At 47.5% G+C, this 20,549-nt stretch overlaps 1 protein-coding gene across 1 annotated transcript in view; it reads left to right on the top strand.

Annotated features, from left to right (window-relative positions):
- Window positions 1-20,549, top strand: part of LOC131272336 (A disintegrin and metalloproteinase with thrombospondin motifs 9) — an 85,940-nt gene that overhangs the window by 56,417 nt on the left and 8,974 nt on the right. Inside the window, 7 exon segments of the mRNA XM_058274045.1 lie at window positions 6,107-6,125; window positions 7,941-8,073; window positions 9,050-9,170; window positions 10,316-10,556; window positions 12,233-12,385; window positions 19,456-19,788; window positions 19,871-20,505. Coding sequence (XP_058130028.1) covers window positions 6,107-6,125; window positions 7,941-8,073; window positions 9,050-9,170; window positions 10,316-10,556; window positions 12,233-12,385; window positions 19,456-19,788; window positions 19,871-20,505 — 1,635 coding nt within the window.

Below are 20,549 nucleotides of genomic sequence, written 5' to 3'. Positions count from 1 at the left end.
GAACCAAGCGAAGAAAACCGTTACCGCCTTTCGATGCAAAAGCATGCATTGCTGTTTGAAAATATCTACCTGAAGCTACTACGGGTTACTTTCCATCCAGCTGTTTTCTTTTCAACTGAACTACCTGACAACATTCGCGATATCAGCAAATTTAGACATTTTTCCACCAGTTGATAAACCCCATCCCATCGCTTCCAACATCCGCGGGTGCGCGTGTGCTGCCTTTGTATGTATTGTTTCTATTCTTCCACCACCCGTGGATCAATATTCTCCCTCCCTGATTGTGTTTACCTTCTACTTGGAGAACCAATAAACGTGAGAAACGACCAATAAGCTGTTGACCGCTCCAATGTAAACAGGGTCCTGCCGAAGCGAAAATACAAATCCACTCATCTGACTCATGCACGTGGGATCAGGAGGAATTTATCAACGGCAATGGACTCAAGAAACAAGTCGATTGGCAAAACCAGTGAAATTAATTCAACTAAAAGAAAAGAAAATCATACCTATTTAAACGATCTTTAAAAACAAAAAGAATTGTCAATAAAGCGTGTGTTTAGCATGTCAGAAATAATATTAAACCTACAAAAGGTGGTAGCGTGTGTAAAAAAATATGTACATCCTACGTTTTACAATAACTGCAAATGCTGCGGTCCTAAATTTTCCGTCAGGAATTGCCTTTGCATACTTCGACTGATTGAAAGCGTTAGACGAACAACATTTCAAAACAACACACACCACCTTCAAGGATGAAAAACTATTTGAACCTTAACACACATTAAACGTCCGCTTCGTAAAGCGGTTCCGCCTCCGACCATTTCGTTACGGTTCGTCCCACTCGTCTCCCCCGGTGTGTTATGTAAAATGGGTCCGCTGCACGCCAAGCATAAGAAGTAACGCCCGCCACCTAAAAGCTCTCCAAAGATGACAAACTGCATCACGCTGACGGGGGACAAGACGGGTGTAAATAAACCGCTCGCAAACGGCGCACGTCAAGTAAAGCCCATAAATGCATCCTACATGCTTCACTTCACATCATCACCGCCTCACGCCACTCCATTTCTGCCGCGGGCTTCACCATCGTTCACCTTTTCAAGAGCGTTGCCGACCCGGTGCTGACCGAAATGACAACAACGAAAAAAATTGTCCCACATTGACCCAGTTTCCACGGTGCATGAAAAACGAACGATTTGGTGACACACTTGCAACACGTTCTGTTTTTTATTTTCTCTTTTTTTATGTGTATTAAAAATATGAACCCTTTTGCCAACCCTATGTTTGCCTCTTGCTTGGCTGTTCATCGAGCAGAGCGTGCGCGGGAGAAAAGAATGCCCTGGCCAAACGGGGGGTGTGGGAGCACCGACACCGGGAGCATAATCTACAAAGCGACAACATTAACATAAATCGCCACAAATTGCCCTCCTGTGCCAATGTATGTTCTGTTGTGTCGAGAGGAAGTGAAGTATTTTTCTCCTCTTTTGTCATTCACCTGCCATGACCATGGTGACGATCGATGTTCGCTTCAAACGCGAACCACCATTCGATGGGATTGGTGGGAATTTTTGAATGTATTTCCCCTCTCCACCCCCCTTCCTGCTCAGAGGCTCGCAGCCTCACAGTAGGCTTTGTTGCCAAATTCCAGCATGTTCTTCCGCCAAATTCCGAACCTGTCGAGATGGTTCAATAAAATCACTCTTTTATGGTGCAGTTTATTTTATTATGTTATTTATTTGCATGTGTGTCTTTTATTTTCCCGCACCTGACGACATAAATTCCTCTCCAACCGTCCCCCAAACCTTCCCCACTACTCATTCTCGCGTTTCCTGCATGCAGTCGTGCAACATGGGCGCAATCCGGCCACCGCACCCATGTGCACGAGTCGTGTGTTTTATTATTACTGCGGCCCGACCCTCCCGTCGCCCCCGAAAAAACACTGCCCGCTTCACGATTTTGTGTGATTTTTTTTTCTTCTATCTTGTTTATGAGTGAGTCAGTCGGGCGAACAGGTTGTTGTTTTTGCCGTCATCTTGTCTGCAAGCGACGACGAAACTGAACGACGACCGGAGAGACGTTTTGCCGCTGTGGCGGTGTCAAGGATGGCCGTTCGCTTCTCGAACGACGCTACGGTTGATTAGCATAAAACACCCCGAAAAATAGCTGGCACGACCGCTCGCTTTGCCGGAAACGTTCGGTGCCGAGTGAAGATCGCACCGCTCTTGACCCACTGCACCTGTCGTCGTCGTCGTCGTCGGGACAGGAGTTTTAAATGTTAAATTTCATTATTATAGAATTCATATTAATTAACGACGCGATTGATGGTGCGCTTTACTCGGAAGCGTTGACGGTTTATTGCTATTCTATTTTTATGTAAATCGCGAAATTATTTTTAATCGTCGCTTTAAGTTCGTCGGATATTTGTCAGCCAAAATCAACAAACCTTCCATCAAGTTGATACGTTTTCTCAAAGTACGTTGTTTAACATTTCGCAGAGAAAAGTGAGGAGTTTCAGCAGTTTAGAGCTAGTTGGGACTGAGACGTTTTCTATTTCAGTCATCTTTCACCTTTGCTCGTGATTTATGTCGCGTTGATGAAGATAAATTTACATCATTCTTTGTTTGTTCTCGTCAACGGCTAAAAACCAACTCCAGCAGCGCGATCGCCGATGGTGCCGTTTTATAGGCAACTAATCGATTGCCATTTGATCGTTTCGAGCGAAGCATCCTTGCGATGAACGTTGATCTCGACACCGCACGCCGGAGATACTTTAACGACCCATAAAACCTACCCCGCGGTGAACCTCCTCGCGGAAGAGAACCTCCTCACACTAGCGACTAGCGTTAAACTTGATCCTAGAACGGTCCTTAGGTATCGATCGCAAGAAAATTGATTTGTCGTAAAAACTTCTAAAATAATTTACGAGGAATATAAAATAGGGGGGGTTTATCAAATGATAATGATCTTCAGAAGCAACTTTATGCGACAGATTTGGCAATATACGTTGGGCTGACTATCAGAAACGGCGATCCGCATAGATTTCCCACCTAGAGCCTGCCATTGAAACAGATTAGTTTCCGTCCGATTGAATCGTTCCCACAAGGAAGGCGATGAAACTGTGAACCAGTTCAGATTAGACGTTGATAAACCATTCGTGTCAAGGAGCATCCATTTCGTGCGATCGTGGGTCAAACAATCTCTCCCGTTGGGAAACAGTCGCCGCAAGGAATGTGTGCCGGTTTCCTCACGCTTTGACCCCCTACCCCGGTGGTAATCGTGAGAAACGGAAGGCTGTCTGCACCACGAAACCGAAATCTCCGTCGACCCGATCGAGACTCACAGCTGACGGCTCCCATATGCCGCAAAGTAACACGGTAATGCAATTTCAAGATGCATGTTCCACGTCTCACCGTTGCTGGAAGCATTAAACAAAAAAGCACTGTCTTGTCGTAAACTATTGTCGGTACACCTCGGGAATGGATTAATTTATTTTGAACAGATTGCTTTTGGCGTTGTACTACTCGATAGGATAGTAATTGTGGCCCTATTGGTTTTTATTGAACAGCTCGTTCCGACCGGAGCCTTGGGTCCCCCTGAAGCTGGTTTAATTAATTTCAACATCGTTAAAACAATTGTACAACGAAAATGCCTTTGGTTCCCACCCTCCTACCCGGACTAGTCCACCAGGTGGCTTATCGCAAATGAATATCTCCAATAAAGGTGTTTTACAAGCATCGTTGCTTTTATTTCATGCCCTGAGTATTTTTTTTATCCGCCAGCTACCCTCACCGTTGCCGATTTGTCGAACGGAACGTACGACGCGAAATGCTGCCACAAAGAGCATGATAGGGGGTGGGAAGCAGTGGGAGGACCCAGCCTATGGATTAACTTCTTGTGATTAATTAAACTGTCGATAAGTTAGCCTTTGCCGAAGAGTGCGCGAATCGCACGCCAGCTAACAAGCAAACTCAATCTCGAGCCGTATGAAAAACGGGTTCGTGTCTTGCGCGCGCATTGATGTCTACTGTTCCCGGAGTGATGCGGATAACCGTTAAAGGCGTTTTATGAAGCTTTTTTAGCCTCGTCGTTCAATTTTTATTGCGGGATGTAATTTATATTCACAATTTCGTTTTATCAACGTACTGAAATGGGAAAATTTAAAAAAAATGTTCAAGGAGACATTTTACTTATTTATTTTACGTTAGTAAAACATAACATCAAAATAAAATTATTCGAACAGGGTTCTTCATTTACTTTATTTTGTTTCTAGTAACTGGTCACAAGCGGCATCAGTTGATATAAAAATAAATGTCGAAGAATTATCCCCTCAAGAGTTCAAAAACTAGTTTTCCTATTATTCTTCTAGAATATTCACTCTAGCATGTCTGGGTCGCTCTCTATAATATCAATTACTCCCAAAATGGTCATTTGATTCTATAAACGCCTGTCAATGCCACTTGAGGAACCTATTAAAAGCCAACCACGAACTCCTCACCCATCGCGGGGCAACCTTTTTCCCACATCTCAAACCCACTCACTTGACGGATGAATGGATCGGAGCAACATTGCACGAAAACCTACCAATCGAGACAATGTCCGCAAAATGTGCACCGCACGCTGCATCTTAATTATACCCTCCCGGGGTATCGTTTGCCAAGGAAAAACACATCGCAACCCCGCCGGACGAAGACGATGACATGAAAAGTCCATCCCAAGGACATTCGGAGGCTTTCAACAGGCAACAGCGATTGCTGATCGGCGATTCGATCGGAAGACACCAGATGCAGATCGCACGCGATCGTCTACTACCTCCGTCAAAGCGATCGATCGATTGAACGTTCGTGCTCGTTTAGTTGCAGCCGATCTTCCCGACGATGGGTAAATAGTAAGGTGTGAACATTACACTCCGTATGGGGGCCGTCTTAATAGCGTGTGAGTCGAAGGTGGGCACGGTGTGCAATTACTTCCAACAGCTCGGTCTAGGGACCTATAACAAGATCGCTATCGATCGGTGTCGATATGTTAGGGCATGCTGCATGAATGGAGGGTTTTTTTCAACTGTGATGCTTCTACCTTCGTGAGCTGTACACATTCGGGCGTCATCCTACAGTTTAGCTCCCACAGAGCAGAGTCCAACAGCTAACGAAGAAACCTTGTTGGCATGTTGCAGCAACTGGTTGTGCCAAGCACGGGAACCTGTCGGGGTTTTGCTACTTCGTCGTTTCTGCCTGGCCATCCAGGTTGGGAGGTAGGAAGGGTTAATAGGAATCTTTTATGCGTGGCGACGAGCATAAATGATAAATTACCGTCGGCGCCTGGACGCAACAAATGGCCAGCTTCCTGGGCCAACGTTGACGCTCACTCTTTATCTTTATCACACGAAGACGTGTCACTTGTCGGTTACGATCATCATCGGCGTTGGGGCTGGCTTTGGTGCATCGCAGGATACGTACGGTCGTCCCTTCACCCTACGAATCCCCAACGGCAGACGGCCACGTTCGTACCACGTACCAATTAGCTTAATCGCCAATTAAAACCTAATCAATTTCACAGCCACGAGCGGGCGGGGAAGAGGCGCCGGTGGTGGACCGCGCCGAGAGGGAATGCTGGCGTGTGAGCATTGCGTATCAACGACCGTGTTGCCAATTAGCACAGTTTATCATAGCACCCGCCATCACGACATCAAATTATGCTGCCTAATCGTTCGAAAAAGCACAAACGTAACGCGTGCAGCGCTCTCTGGCACTCGTGTGATGAATGTGGGTTATGTCACCCGCTGTGACCGGCTTGGTGCCATGGTTTATTTTAATGCCCTCCCGAATGCAGACACCCAGTGGTGTGCAGTCTCCCCAAAGAAAAAAAAAACAAAAACTAAACGACAACCTCCGAACTTGCGCTAGAAGTTTGTCCCTTCGCCTGCTTATGACACGATGTCGTGTGGCGTTGCTTCTTACGTTTTTTTAACGAGACACTCCGGGTGCCCCGCGGGTTTTACGGCTGTATGGTCATTGATTTCTGTCGATCGTCTCGCTCAACCCAAACCCCGGCGCCTTCCCCACGCCTTCCCCATTGTGAGCCAACAGCGTCATTTGTTTTATCTTCGGTGGGGGAGTTTGAAGATGTCCGATTTCGTCACCAGCGGCGTTCCACCGTCGTTCTTAGCACCGTGAACCTGCCGAGTGGCTGGAGGGAAAGGGACACAAAAAGTCATCCACGGCTTGTCCACGGAATTTATGCAGTGTCGCGTCGACAAGTGACTAATGTTTACCGCCTGCTCCACCACTGCAATGCGCGCGCTTGCGCAACCACATCAAACGCATCGTAAACCCGCTCGGTGCCTCCGGGGAGGGGGGTTGCGGGGCAGCAGGACTCTCCACCGTCCTCTCCGGTGGAAGCTGGAATCTCCAGCTGTGCCCGGGCTGCAAAACTCAACTCGCGTAGACTTGGTGGCGCACGAATGTAATGAATGGAGATAAAAAAAAATCTCACCGTGCAAACACGGCTCCGAATAGTGAGTTCCAGCCAGTTCGACACGAACGAGCTCCCCCCCGCCCGTCAAAGTCGGGTTCCGCCTGATTGACAAGCCGGTTTGGCAAATTGACTAACCGGTGAACATTCAGCAGAGTTGGTACCACCATCCTCCGTCGAAATTCAGAGGAAGAGGAAAAACGCAGATACACACACACACACCATCAAGCACGAACCGTGCAGCGGAGGGTGCAAGTGACAAAATCAACACGCACTCATAAATATCTTTCGCGGAGCGCGGGTTGATGGCTGGAACCAATCGGAGCCGTGACATCCGTGAACCGCAGGCTCCGAGGGGATTTCTGCTGCACAGCGCAACGAAAGCTCACTCCGAGTGGCTCCGTCCTCCGCTCCAGGACTGACAACAAATTATCTAACGAAAAAAGGCGAGTTCCGCGCGGGTCAATGAGACTAACGTCCAGAGTTTCTGCAAACTGGGTACGTTGGTTAGATGTTGGAAGAGAGTAAAAAAAATATGCACGGACAGGTTGTTTCACTTGCCTGCAGCGCAAATAGCAACAACAGAGGAAGAGGAAAAAAAAACGCAACAACCAGCGAGCGTTTGTTCCAAATCTTCGCCACACGTTGGACAGGAGGCGGACAGCTCGTCAACTGGCCGCCGTGTCCTGGTGGAGCGGACCGAGGGACACGGAGGACAAATCGCGCACGTCGCCGAGGTGCTACCCATTAGAAATCATTAATTTGATTAGCATAATATTTTAATTTTAAAGAGTGCCACTTCAGCCTCCTTTCGAGCTTTGTCGGGGAGAAAGAGAGAGAGAGAGAGGGTGAGAAAGGGCACGGGGCGGTTTTGTTTCTATCCGGCCAGTTGTTGCTTTATCTGTCCATTCCACCTGGTTCGGGGCCAGCACGTGCTTAGCGTGGCTCGCGCGGACAGCTGATTGAGCACAGCCATGATCGATGTGACAGGGCTTAAGGCTTCTAAAAATAAACAATCACACGACAAACACGAGCACAACAAGTGAGCGGGCTAGAGTGGTAGTAGGCTGGGAAAACGAAGGTGGTCAAAGGGCTCGAGTTAAATGTCAGCTGCTGCTAGTAACGGACTCACTTTGCGAGAGCTGCAGATATTTATCATTCACACACGCCCTTAAGCCGCGTTTTGTTGATGCCCCGTGGGTTGGGAATAGTTTGACGTTTCTAAAACCACTTCAAACGGTGAGAAATAATAACCGGCAGCGCACGCAAAAGATCACTCTTGTTTGGATGGTTGATTTGTCTTTCTTTCCTCCAGTACTTTCTAGTGCTATTACAAAATCTTAGTAGCCATAGTTTCACAAATGACTTTCCAATTACCTTTCAATCCTTTTTTTGTGCGTTTTCTTTTTAGCCGCACGGGAGATACACTTCGAAGGACAGCATGAAGATATCAGTTCAAACACGGAGCGTCAGCACAGCCTACACAAACGGAGCATATCACAGTTTGCCAACAACGAGCACACGATCGAGGTGTTGGTGGCGGTGGACAACAAAATGGAGCGATACCACGGCCCCTCGCTCAAGTCATACGTCCTAACGCTGATGGGCATTGTAAGTAACGTCGACGCTTCTAGGCAGAAACGTTTTATACCGTCGCAGCCAGCCTTTTATCCCGTTTTACAATTTTTTATAAAATCACCACTCCTAGAAGACACGACGATACGGAATGCGCCAATTATACCAGTTGGTGAAACCACCAGCCCGCCGTAAACCAGCAGCTTCCCCAGCTAACCCGCTTCCAAGGTATTCTCTTGCTTGCGCAAGCGAACACGTTCCCGATGAACTTCGACACTTTCTCCCTTGCAATGGCATGCTTTTCCGATGCTTATCGGCACCTAGACCTAAAAAGCAATAAGCCTCCAATAACGGCACTTTACCGTAGGGCGCGAAACGGGCGTGGAACGCCAACGAGCGAAAAAAGCCCTAGTCTCGTACTGGCTACGGAATGCATCCCGCCCGATTGCATCGATCAATTTCCATGTAAATAAATTAAACACCCAACCGAAAGCGTTCCCAAGCGGACGGAAGATGCCATGGTGCAACCGTAGCGAATTCAATTACGCACCACAGAAGCTCCCCGGTCCCGGTGGAAAACAGATTTACGGCATCCAGATAACGGCCGCATCCAAGATTCTACCCAAGAAATCCTTCCTTTTACTACCCACCGGCCCTCGGAATGGCCGCACGGACGGCCGGACAGCACGATCGACGACCGGCACGATCGGACCTCACCGTCGCAGGGGGTTTTCCTTATCGCAATTTGCTGCACGGAAATTGAATTGTTCTACCGTAATCTGCGCGCCCGCAATCTACAACAGACTACTGTTCGGTGCATGCCCTATCGGAATTGCTTAATCTGGTGTGTCATAAATTATGCTTCGACTAGCGCGGGCTCAGCGCTTGCGGCCGATTATCTGTTGCCATTCCGGATTACTTTTATTTCACTTAGTGCGCGTTTTACATCCACCGACCGGTGTTGGGCGATTATTTACCACCACCCGTTTCGTTTTTTCCACTCTCCGTACAGGTTTCCAGTGTGTATGCCGACGCCACCATAGGGAACTCGATGAAGATAGCGGTGGTGCATATCATGTACATCCATCACGACCTTGACGCGCAGAAAAAGTCCGCCGAGAAAGGCGTAGAAGGTAAGGCAAGGGGGGGAAGGGAAGTACAGTTACTGGTTTTATTTTGACAAATCTTGGTATGTTGCTTAGTGTCTATTGTTTTTTTGTGTGTAGAAAATGGACGATCATTCGTTATGTATGATGCGATTGAGACATTCCAGAATCTAACGATCCGGTGGTTGAGGTAGAAATTCCTCCCGCATCGTTCCATCAGTTCTTTACGATGCGATAACCAGCATGTCGTACAACAACATAAACTATGGGTATATTTTTTGTTCATCGGAGTCCTTTTGCCGCATTGGACACATCAACTTCTCGCACAATGTAAACCCGTCTGCACGTGGGACGCTCGAGCTCACCGGTTGGCCGAGGAAAAGCGCCCCATGTGAAAACTCTATTACCAGTCCCCGATGACAAATGGGACAAGTCTTGTAAACATTTGTCTCGGACCCGGTGCTGGCGGGTTTAGAATGTAGTTGCTACGTGTACGCACCGGGGGCACAGCTGTCGGCGAGCCGGGTCGGCTTACCGCTGCGTCACGAATGTATTTTGGAAAATTTATGTTACGCCACGGCTATGGCGCACACCGCATGCACTACCGTTGCGTCAAACAAACGCTTGGTTCGCACATAAAACCTTCCCCCCGCAATGGCCGCGTGCGAGAATTTGATCAATGCGCCACCATAACCACCGCAGCCTTGTAGTGTTCGGTGGGAACCGGAGACCGGATCGATGGATGGTCCCCCGGGTACACAGGATGAATATTTTCGCTGCAAGTAATTAATAAAGCGCTTGCCAATGGGGGCCGCCCGTGTTCCTGTCGATGCACAAATAACATTCAAGTTTGTTGCAATCGCTAATCGCCCCGCGGTGCAATGGTTGTGCAAATGCAGCGCCACGTGCAGTTGCTGGCATTCCTCGTCCTCGCCGTGCCGAAGACAAAGAACCGTTCCGCTAATTCCGAGCGGGAGTTTTGAATAAATAAACCTATTCCTGTCCATCGCCTAGTTTGTATTGATAGTTTCCCATGCGGCTCTTGCGCACATATTTTTTCTCATTTGTGTTGATTAGTTTATGGCGTCTGGCATCCCGTAACCACCGACGTTAGGCTTAGTGTGTACTTTGGTAGTCTTGGCTAATTTGTTTCCCGGTTTCTTTCTCCCCAGGCGTGTCCGCTTCCGACATGCTGCAGGACTTTTGCCGCTTCAAGCAGACGGCCAGCAACTTCCACCACGACGCCGCACTCATACTGACCCGCGACAAGATCTGCCGCAACCCGGCCGAGAACAACTGCGACACGCTCGGGCTGGCCGAGCTGGGCACAATCTGTGGACCGACGGCGTGCGCCATCGTACATGATAATGGGCTGTCGGCTTCCTTTACCATCGCACACGAGCTTGGCCACGTGTAAGTATATCCCTCAACGGTGCCCATTGTTGTTGCATCGCAACTCCGCTCGTCCTCCGACGAATGCACGAAGAGAATAGCTGGACGAAATGGCTGACCAGACCGCAACCAGACGAACGAACGATCGCGAACCAATTACTCATAACGCAATCCTCCTCCTAGTTCTGGGCAACAAACGATAATTCCTTCTCGCAAAACAACACCCACCGTCCGGACGGGGAACACGTCCGCTTCCTGTTCGCCTAAATGATAAATGACTTCGCGATCGGTAGACCGCTTACCGGGCCGCATCCGTCCAGACGCCGGGCGCGCACAAAGACGATTCTTAATCACCACCGCACGCCGCACGGCAGAACACGCCCCGGGGGATGAAAAATATGGTGAATAATAAAATTTATTAAATACCTCCGGTCACGAGCCGGCTAGGTCGATAAACAGCGCGGCAACGATCGTCCGGTAGATCGGTTCCACGATGCAGTCACATGAAGCTCCCGAATAAATCGGTCCCCCTTCGTGGTGTTCATGATGAGACTGGAGGTGATGAGCAATGGCGAGCCCTCGCTTATTCGAGCCACCACCCTTGGAGACCGGCGGGTGAAAACACGTCACCCGTGGAAGATCATCGTTTTATGGCTTTATTGTTCCGCTACTGTGTGTTCACGATGGCAAGGCGGGGGCGAATTGCATGCTACGAGACGTGTTTGCAACGGGAGCAGATTGCAAATTAGTTAAGCGCCACGGTACGGATACACCCACGTCGCTCCTGAGTTGAACCAGAATTGGTCATAACTGTCGCTGAAGAGAATGTCGGGAATATACTCTTAAAGCGAGTGTTTTGATAGACGGAAACATGCACATTGTTTACAGTAGAAATCGAAGCAACTATTGATTCTCGACACGAGCTTGCGTTCCCCCTAATACATTGTGTAAATTTAAGGATGTAATTGTTTGTTTTTGATCGTTAATTGTTCCAAGCAAGTAGTGTTCAGTAAAGTACAAACATCATGGGTTTAGTGTCTGCACTTGTTAACAATATTTCAGAAAAAAATAATATTAGCAATACAATGTTGCTGTGCTGATGAAGTTGTAGAACCAAAAAGAACGGTACACTATCGAATAATCTCCCCGTTTACATCCCAATCACCAACCGCCATGGCCAGTATGAAGTAACAAAACCTTGGCACTCACTTCATCAACATGCAGCGTTGAACATCATGCTCAGAAACGTGTTCCGGGTGGAGTACTCCCGATTTGGCCCTGGAACCTGGCGCTGTCGCCAGACGTACATGCAGTCGTGGTACACCGTTTTCGTCAAACCAATGGAGCACATTACATCAATATAGTTCGACAAAATCAACGGTGACATTACAACAGCACTGACTATCCTGGTATGCGACCTAAAAGGTGGCATGTAATTTCAGTGTACAAACCATAAACAAAACGTAAACAATCGATCGTTTGTAAAACCAAGGGTGTACCCTTAGTCACTGCATTACATGCTACGACGGACTTGACGCCATATATACTAGTTTAATCGTACCCTTAAGGGTGGATTTTAAACTGCATGCGGTGCTAGTCATGCTTCCATAGACGAGTCGCTTATTTCCAACCATCACACATCCGGTTCTGTTTGGTCCCTTTTTTCTATTCATGTTTCTTTCTTCGACTCTCCACAGATTAGGAATGCCACACGATGACGACAACCGATGCACGCGACATCGTGGCAATTCGCCTGGAAACGATCGGATTATGGCACGTACGATGGATGGCAACACGCATCCCTGGCAGTGGTCAAACTGTTCGCGCCACATACTGACCGAATACCTCGAGTGAGTAGACTATCGGATGTGAGACAAGGACACATACGCCTGTCCACTGAGGTTAGGCTAACTTGGTAGAAAAGGGTTCGCCTTTCATCGGCACAAGTTCATCTGTCAACGGGCGAGGTGGTCCTTTGAAGAGCGGACACCAGCGTGGATGAATGTGAGGTCCTCTGCTCTCGCGTTACCAAAATCAACCCACCCTAAACCGCCTCGCTCCAGGAGATATTCGCTGGGGCAAAGCGTCGAGAGTTGAGTGATTTTAGGCACGTCCAGACGGGGGGACAATAAATTATGATATCGGCAGATTTATCGACCGTCGCCCCAGCGCGCCTCATGCCGTGAGCCATCGGCGTCTAATTGATCGAAAGCCGAACGTGCCGTCGATCATTAATCGCTATCTCGCACGAGCTCGGTTACAAACAAAAAAAGTGCCTTCGGCACCTTCAAGCCTTTCTCTGTCGGGACATTAGGGAGACGTTGTTACGAGAAACACATGTCGTGCAAGTCGTGTTTTTATGCAATATTTCTGCATGATAGCGTGCGCAAAAACAAAAACCCCAAACAAACGTATAAGCCCGGTCCGTCCTGTAGTATTTGAATGGAGAATGCCGATGAAATTAACGAAAGGGAAAACAAAAGCGAAACCAAAACGCCCTCCGCCCGCTAGACCGATTTATGATCCTTCCAATAGGTAATGGAATTTATTAATGGCCGAAATCGGCGGTGAGTTTAGGTTTGAGGACGAAAGCAAAAAACCGACTGATCGACACGAGTTCTGCACAATGGTTGGTGATCACAGCATCTCAGGTATCTTTGGGATCTTCATTGTGAAGGATACCGACTCGTTGCTCTTCTTATTGGGTGGTCTTAAGTTAATGAATTAATTGCAGCCTGCCAACCCTTTGGACGATTATGGTACAGAAACCTCCCGTTGGCGTTATCAACGTCCTATCGAGTTTCCAATTATCAACAGTGTTTTGCGTTATTTTGATGAATATTTTTATTTGTTTTGTCAAACTTTACCAAACGTCAATCAGGACATACCAACTAATAATAATGAAGGCAGCCTTCCATTTAACTAAAAATTTGCCGTTTTGGATACATTTCTATTGGATCAACCAAATATCCGGATAACCTTTTAACGATGTTTACTTTATGTACTGTTTTATGGTTTCTCTCTTCCATCTACCGCTTTCTCATATGTCAAACTGTTAATCATATCGGCTTGATGCGTCATGATTTTATGGTGTGCAAATTAACTTTCCCGATTTTTTCGTTTTGCACGAACAACTTTTTCGAACAGCCGCTTCGAAATGTGTTTAGTGGGAGAAAAATCCCGTTGCGGCATGGGCACACAAGGCTATCAAATACTTAGCTGATCAAATCTGCGTTTTATGCTTTTATAATTCAACCTGATCTTAATATCACATCCTACCTATTACGAAACAATTATTTGTTTTTTTTGTGTTGTTAAACCATTTGTATCCTTTCTGATTCGTCGCCATTTGGCATGTGGTTTTTGTTTATTGTTTATACTATTTTATTTTTACAACCTTTTATGTAAAATTCATGTTGAAGCTCACAATGCGATCCTCAATCATGAGTTTCCGTTTTTCAAGATGGTCCATCGATTCCAACTTGTTATGCAGCGAATCGCCGTACAAATTATGACACAAAACACATCACAACCATCCGATGGTGGTTTTTATCAATCAAATATGCATTTTCCAAGATAACGCAAACACGCATTCGTATGGAAATTGAACGGCCACTCTGTATGCAAACGAGCCATTCCCAGGGCGACATAAAGCAAAAAACACTAAAGCCTCAGCCATGGTTCGGTGTGGTTGCATCGGGCATATCCCCTCGCCGCAAACTGGCCACCCAAAGTGCAGCAAACGAAAGAACAATCGAATCGCATTGGGGTCATCGAAAGCGATCGACTGTTGTCGTACGAATGTTGTGATTGGAGGAGACTTCCGTTCCCGCCCGTCCCCCGTATATGCTTGCGTTTGATGGACGATGTCAATTCCGTTCCTTCCCATTTTCATTCGCTCCATAATGTTTGACTTATGGTCCAATGCTTTCACCTATTATGCTTCACCGGTCCACGTAACATAATGGGCGCCTGTTGCTTCTTGGGCGGCCATGGCGACCACCGTTGAGTAGCCTTGCCGCACGCTCCTGTCCGATTCTCTCTGGGTGAAAGTCCGACACGGGGCAAGAACGCGTCGAAGAGGATCGATGTTAAATTCTACCCGTCGAAGCGACCGGTGCTGTCTTCTCCCTGCCCGTCGATTATGCAACGTGGTGGTCTCCTGCAGTATTTTGACATTTGGCAAGGCAAACTGATTTATGCTTTCTTCGCTGCGGGGCGTTTGCGCTCGCAGGTTCCTTTCTGCATTGCCGGAGCACTTGCAGCGCCGATCGGATCGCGTAAGGACAGTCTCGTTTCGATCGGTGATAGGCTAACCTATGGACACGAAGAAAGGGAAAAAGATCCCATTAAAACGGCGCGGAGAATGATGATTTATGTTATGGAGGCTTATTAAAAATACATGAAATTGCATTCGATCCTTGTCAATTGATCAATTACAAGGATGTATACAATGTGCTTCTGCCTCTTTAAAGTCGTGCACGATTGGTTTGGACAATGAGCCATTAAAATGTCAACTTTTCAACCACAATTGGTCATGTGAGATGTAAAGAGCGGAATATTATTTGTTTTTTTCGACGGTAGAACTTTTTTAGAATCAAGACTTTAATGGTTTCAAAAAACAATGTGCACGGTTAATGCCCAATGCTCCGATTTATTTAAACATTTTATTTTTAATTTGAAGAAAGTGAATCGTGTCCTACTCTTCAACAGGATTAATCCAATATTTTTCCAGCATGAAGAAGGATGGGAAGATAAAATCATCTCCTGTTTTCTACAACTTTCATGATCATGGATAAAATCGTGGAGTTAAACAAATTTACTGTGGAATGCACCCATGAGCCCAGTAAAAAAAACAAAAAGGATTCGAGGAGGAAGGCAAAACTTGCAGCACCATGAGGCCTTACTTGACACGACGCATGCACCGACTCATATTTCACCGGCAATCAAATAATTGATCAGTGACGATCAAAACAATCTCAGGTTTTTCGCGCTGGTTCCCTTTTTCGGAAACGCCGTCTCCGAAACCGTATCGCCGGAATGGGGAATGTAACGCAAATCCCCGCCGGCACCGGCTGCCGACAATCGAAATTGATGGAAGTCGTTTTTTATGCTGACCAGGATTTCAGTAACCGTGAGAAGAAAACAGAATTGGCGCACTTGCCCCGCAGGGAAGTACACGAGTCCTGTGCGCAATCAAGGAGCGAAAATGCAAAAAGACACAAACCCTTATACGACCCTACGAAAAATGGCCAAAGATGAGGGGCCACCGCCAGATGAGATAAATCACCTTTCTTTGCGCAATGCGTGCCGAAATTCTTGCGCACGGCGGTGCAGGGAAGCGAACAAAACATGGTAGCCGAACATAAAAGGATGTTGATCTTAACGCGCGGCGAGATCTTCATCGCCGCCGCCGCCGACGGGAGGGAATGATTTACGTAGGTAAACAACATAAAATCCGCAAATATTTTTAACACTTTAATATGCACTTCAAACGTATGGGTCAAGCGTAAGAGATTTTCATTTCCCTGCCTTTCTTCTCTTACTTTCTCACTTCTCACTTCTGCTTTTTTCGGTGTCTTTCCGGTTAGTCACGGTTCACGAAACACTGTCAAAACGTAACAAAATTAACTCGTTGGCTGTAGAGCAATGGAAAAATAACTTAAAACGTCGGTAGCCGCTTCTGAACCGGTCTGCGTGTTATCTTTCAACAAAGAAAACCCAACATGGTTGGTTCCCAAAATAAGTATGGTCTTAAACGGATTGAAGAATGCAGAAACTAAAAGCTCATCCTGGCTTACGCTTAGAACAATAAGAAGGGGTAAGCATCGAAGCTGAACCTGTAACCCGGATGCATTGCAGGGTAAGAATTTGTAATAAGGATGGCTCATGATCGTGCCCGACCTGGTTGCATAGTCCATGATCACACATGGACATACTCACAGACAAAAATTGCAGAACAAGGGAAGTGCGCTTAGATAAAAAAGGTATTACATCGTGATGACAGATAAAAACCTCCCATCCCTTGTTTGTTATGGGGTGAAGCGATACCGTCAATCCGCTTACCGCGGCTCGGTTCACTGAGCTGGCAGGTCGGCGGGATTAAGTGCCCTAAGAAGGCAAAACATTTCGGCTGCGTCACGTCACGGTGACGCTCCGTACCGGACCGCGGGCCCGGGGAGGGTTCGGACAGGCAGATTAAATCCTGCCAAAAATGCTGCAATCAAAGAGCACGACCGCGAAAGTGGTCCACACCTATTTCTTTTTTGTTTGTGCATCTTTCACCCAATTAGCGAACGCCTTGTTCGGTCGTACGGTCCCGTAGATGGGCCGTGAAATATTTTAACCAGCATTCCACACCGGACACCGCTCCTCCACCGCACCGAAATCGGTCGTACCTTCTCGCTGCGGAGTTTGGCGAACAGTTATTTTAACAACTTTAAACCCCATTACAACGCCTCAGCAAGCCCTTTCTTGTCGTCGGTCGGCTTTCTGCGTGCATGCGTGCTCCTTTTTTCCGCAAGACCGCCAGTTGTCAAGCGCTTTGTTCTTGGTATTTGTCTCTTTTTGCTTAAAAGCGATCACGATTGCAACTGCATCTGACATGCAACAGGCACGTAAAGTGAACGCATGGCTTGTATGCAGATCCCTAAGACACTTTGTAAGGTCACGAAGATTCTACGAAAGGTCTAACAAAGAAAATATGCACCACTTGTGTCCGGAGACAAAGCGGGCTGGGAGGTACGTATCATATCACGCTGATGGACCCCCTATCCTGCTTTCCATTCCAACTTCCAACGGTCTCAAACACGACTTCATAATTCGATGGGTTAAAATTGCGAAAGCTTACAGCGGTACATGGTCCATAAAATGATTCACAGCAACACACCGTGTGTTTGTTGATCGAATGGCTTCATCAGGCTTTCATTCGGGGGACGTAGTGTTTCTTTCATGCATACGGTAGCGTAATGTTGCACCACTTACAACCCACGAAACTGGTCATGCCAATTCATTAGCGTACCGCTTTCGGGCACTGCGAGGAAACGATCGGAATGAGAGCTGCTTGGAGCCGCTTGGTGGCTTCCCGAAATGAATGGCAGGACAAATTGCAACAAATTGTTGCTTGTACACGATCGAGTGCACGTATTATTCTTTTTATCGGCAATTGCGCCGTGTCTTTTGCGGTCTCGTTACGTAAGCTGCCAAATTACAGCATTTTACAGATTATATTACAAACACTGTTTTTACAATGGAATTTTTCGTAAGAAATTCCAGACTCGCGTTGTTTTCCAACTGTTAACTTCCAAATTTAACATAAAACTTTCAAATTTTATTCGAAGACTTATGTTCAGCATACTGCTTCACCTAAACAAAGGTCTTTAGTTAGCTAAGTTTTTGCCGTGCGTGAGTCGAAAATGCACTTTAAATTATGAAGATAGGTCTTCAATAAACGGAAGAGCCAAACGGAAAGGCAATGCTAAGTAAAGAGGAATAAGTTAGCAAAAACTGTAGAACAATCACTTCAATTTCAAGCATCAGTACTAAATAAAATCAAACTATAAATTTGAAAACAAACATTCAATAAAGCTTGAAAATTGTGTAGATGAACAAGTTCAGGTAACGACCTACTTTTTATTTTGTCTTAATTAATGGTAATAATTTTAAATAACTTCATGAAATAAGGCTTTTAATCAATCGTTTTTGTTGTCTTCGCCTAGATAAGAAATGATTAATTAAAACAAATTCTCGTTTGCTCAATTCATTTATCTCCAACCTTCCTTTCACTAGTGGCTAATCGTTTCAATTTGGTTGTCCATGAACGCTGGCAGAAGTTCATTTGTCATTGCTCCCTCCAAGCGTTACCTGTATGATTTTCCATCGTTTAGCTTCCGTCGCCATCAAACTAATCACCTGTTGTGACACCACCGGCAGTGGACTGCTGCTGGAGAAAGCATTCCATTCACCCATTCGCGATAATTTCATCCACGCATCTTGTCATCGGCAGCATCGTCGCCCGATCGGTGCACCGGAACGGGTCGCTGGTCCTTGCCGAACAGGTTTTTTTTTGCTCGAAAGACGTGTTGTCAATTGCAGACGTCGTATCCTAACCGAGGTCCGGGGTGGCCCAGTGCCCGGGGGGTTGGGATCTTTCACCTCGCGCTGCCGGTGAACGGTCAATCACAAATTTACGATTTCCTTCTTCGCGGCCCGCATAAACAATTCCCGACCTAGGGCACGGTCGAGTCCGGTGTGTCGTCTGTCTGGGCTGTCGGTGTCCCTGCAGTTCAGCAGGCTTATCGGTTGCACAATCCGCGTGCATAATGTCATAAATATTCCCGCGCGCTCTTCCTTTCGCGCCCACTGGCCCGCGGAAAGGATGTGCCGTTGTTTTTTTTATGGCCGTAAATAAGAATACCTCGTTCGATGTGAGAGAGAAGAAGCTGGTTGAGTGTCAGGGAGGGAATTTGAGTCATAAAATTAAGCATGCCCGGGACCCGGACCAGAATGTCGATACTTTTCGATAGTGATCTTGCGCCCGTGATCGCGCTCTGCCGCCTGCATGTAAATCGGAATGCATCGCTTACGATCCTATTTATTGCCGTCGGTTCGGGGAGCTTTTTAAAAAAACACCACCCAACCTCTGATGGCATTGACTTTGCAACGGTATAATGTCGGGTGGGGTGTTTTTTTTTTTTTGGTTCTTTTTGCCCCATGAACTAAGATCCGTACAAATATTTAGCAAAATCCAAAGAGGTTGGGCTGGTGGGAAATCAGCTAGAACCAATCGAACCAATATTGGGCCACTGATCGATTGTCAAAGGTCAAAATTAGCATAAAACCCATTGTCGAAACCGATCGAGATGTTCTTTTGCTTTGCACCAACTCTTGCTCACTGTCACGTCTCGCTCTACCGTTCCAGAAACAATCCCGACAACTGCCTGCGGAATCATCCGACCGAGAATCTGATCGATCCGAACGAGATGGACTCGATGCTGGCCGGCGAAAAGTTCACCAACAACGAACAGTGCGAGCTGGTGTTCGGCAATAAGTCGAAGATTTGCTCCTACATGCCGGTGTGCAAGCTGCTCTGGTGCAGCTTTGAGGACGAGGTATCCGGCTGCAAGACGCAACACATGCCCTGGGCGGACGGTACGCAGTGCGACGAGGGCCACTGGTGCCAGAAGGGACAGTGCGTCCCGATCGACCGAACGGTCCTGCAGCCCCAGAACGGTGGCTGGGGCGCATGGGGTTTGTAAGTAGCTCGCAGGAAGGTAGCTGTCCAGTCGGTTGCTAACACACTTGCTTGCTTTGGTTTGGTCCTTCGCTACCCCTAGGTACGGTCCCTGCTCGCGAACCTGCGGCGGCGGTGTCCAGAATCGTACGCGCGAATGTGACTCACCGAGGCCGCGTAACGGTGGCAAGTTTTGTGTCGGACAGCGCTTCGACTATCGGCCCTGCAACACCCAGCCGTGTCCGGACTCTAGGTACAACTTCCGCGAGGAACAGTGCCATCGGCACGACGGGCAGAACTTTGACGTACCGGAGCTCGACCCGAACGTCCGCTGGATCCCGAAGTACGGTGCAGTGGCCGAGGAACAGTGCAAGCTGTACTGCCGGGTGCAGGACAAGAACTTGTACTTCATGCTGAGCGAAAAGGTGATCGACGGCACACCGTGCACGTTTCCCGAGGACAGCTTCGACATGTGCATCAACGGACAGTGCCGGAAGGCGGGTTGCGACTACGTGCTGGACTCGGACGCCAAGCTCGACCAGTGCGGTGTCTGCAACGGGGACAATACAACCTGCCGCCAGGTAAGCGGGTTGCTTCTGCTGGGCAAAGCAAAGCACTACAAGCCGCCATACGACAAGGACGATGATGCGGGCCGGAAGAAAGAGTTCCACATTCCCGAGGGGGCAACCAACCTTAACATAATACACGATGGCTACATGAAGGACGCGATCTATTTGAGTGAGTATTAGCTAGCACTGTGGCTGTAGCTTGCTTGTTGTTAC

Source organism: Anopheles coustani, chromosome 3 (genome assembly GCF_943734705.1).
Source record: "Anopheles coustani chromosome 3, idAnoCousDA_361_x.2, whole genome shotgun sequence".
Classification (NCBI taxonomy): domain Eukaryota; kingdom Metazoa; phylum Arthropoda; class Insecta; order Diptera; family Culicidae; genus Anopheles; species Anopheles coustani.
The sequence above is the reverse complement of the archived record's forward strand: the minus strand, read 5'-3'. Positions and strand labels throughout refer to the sequence as shown.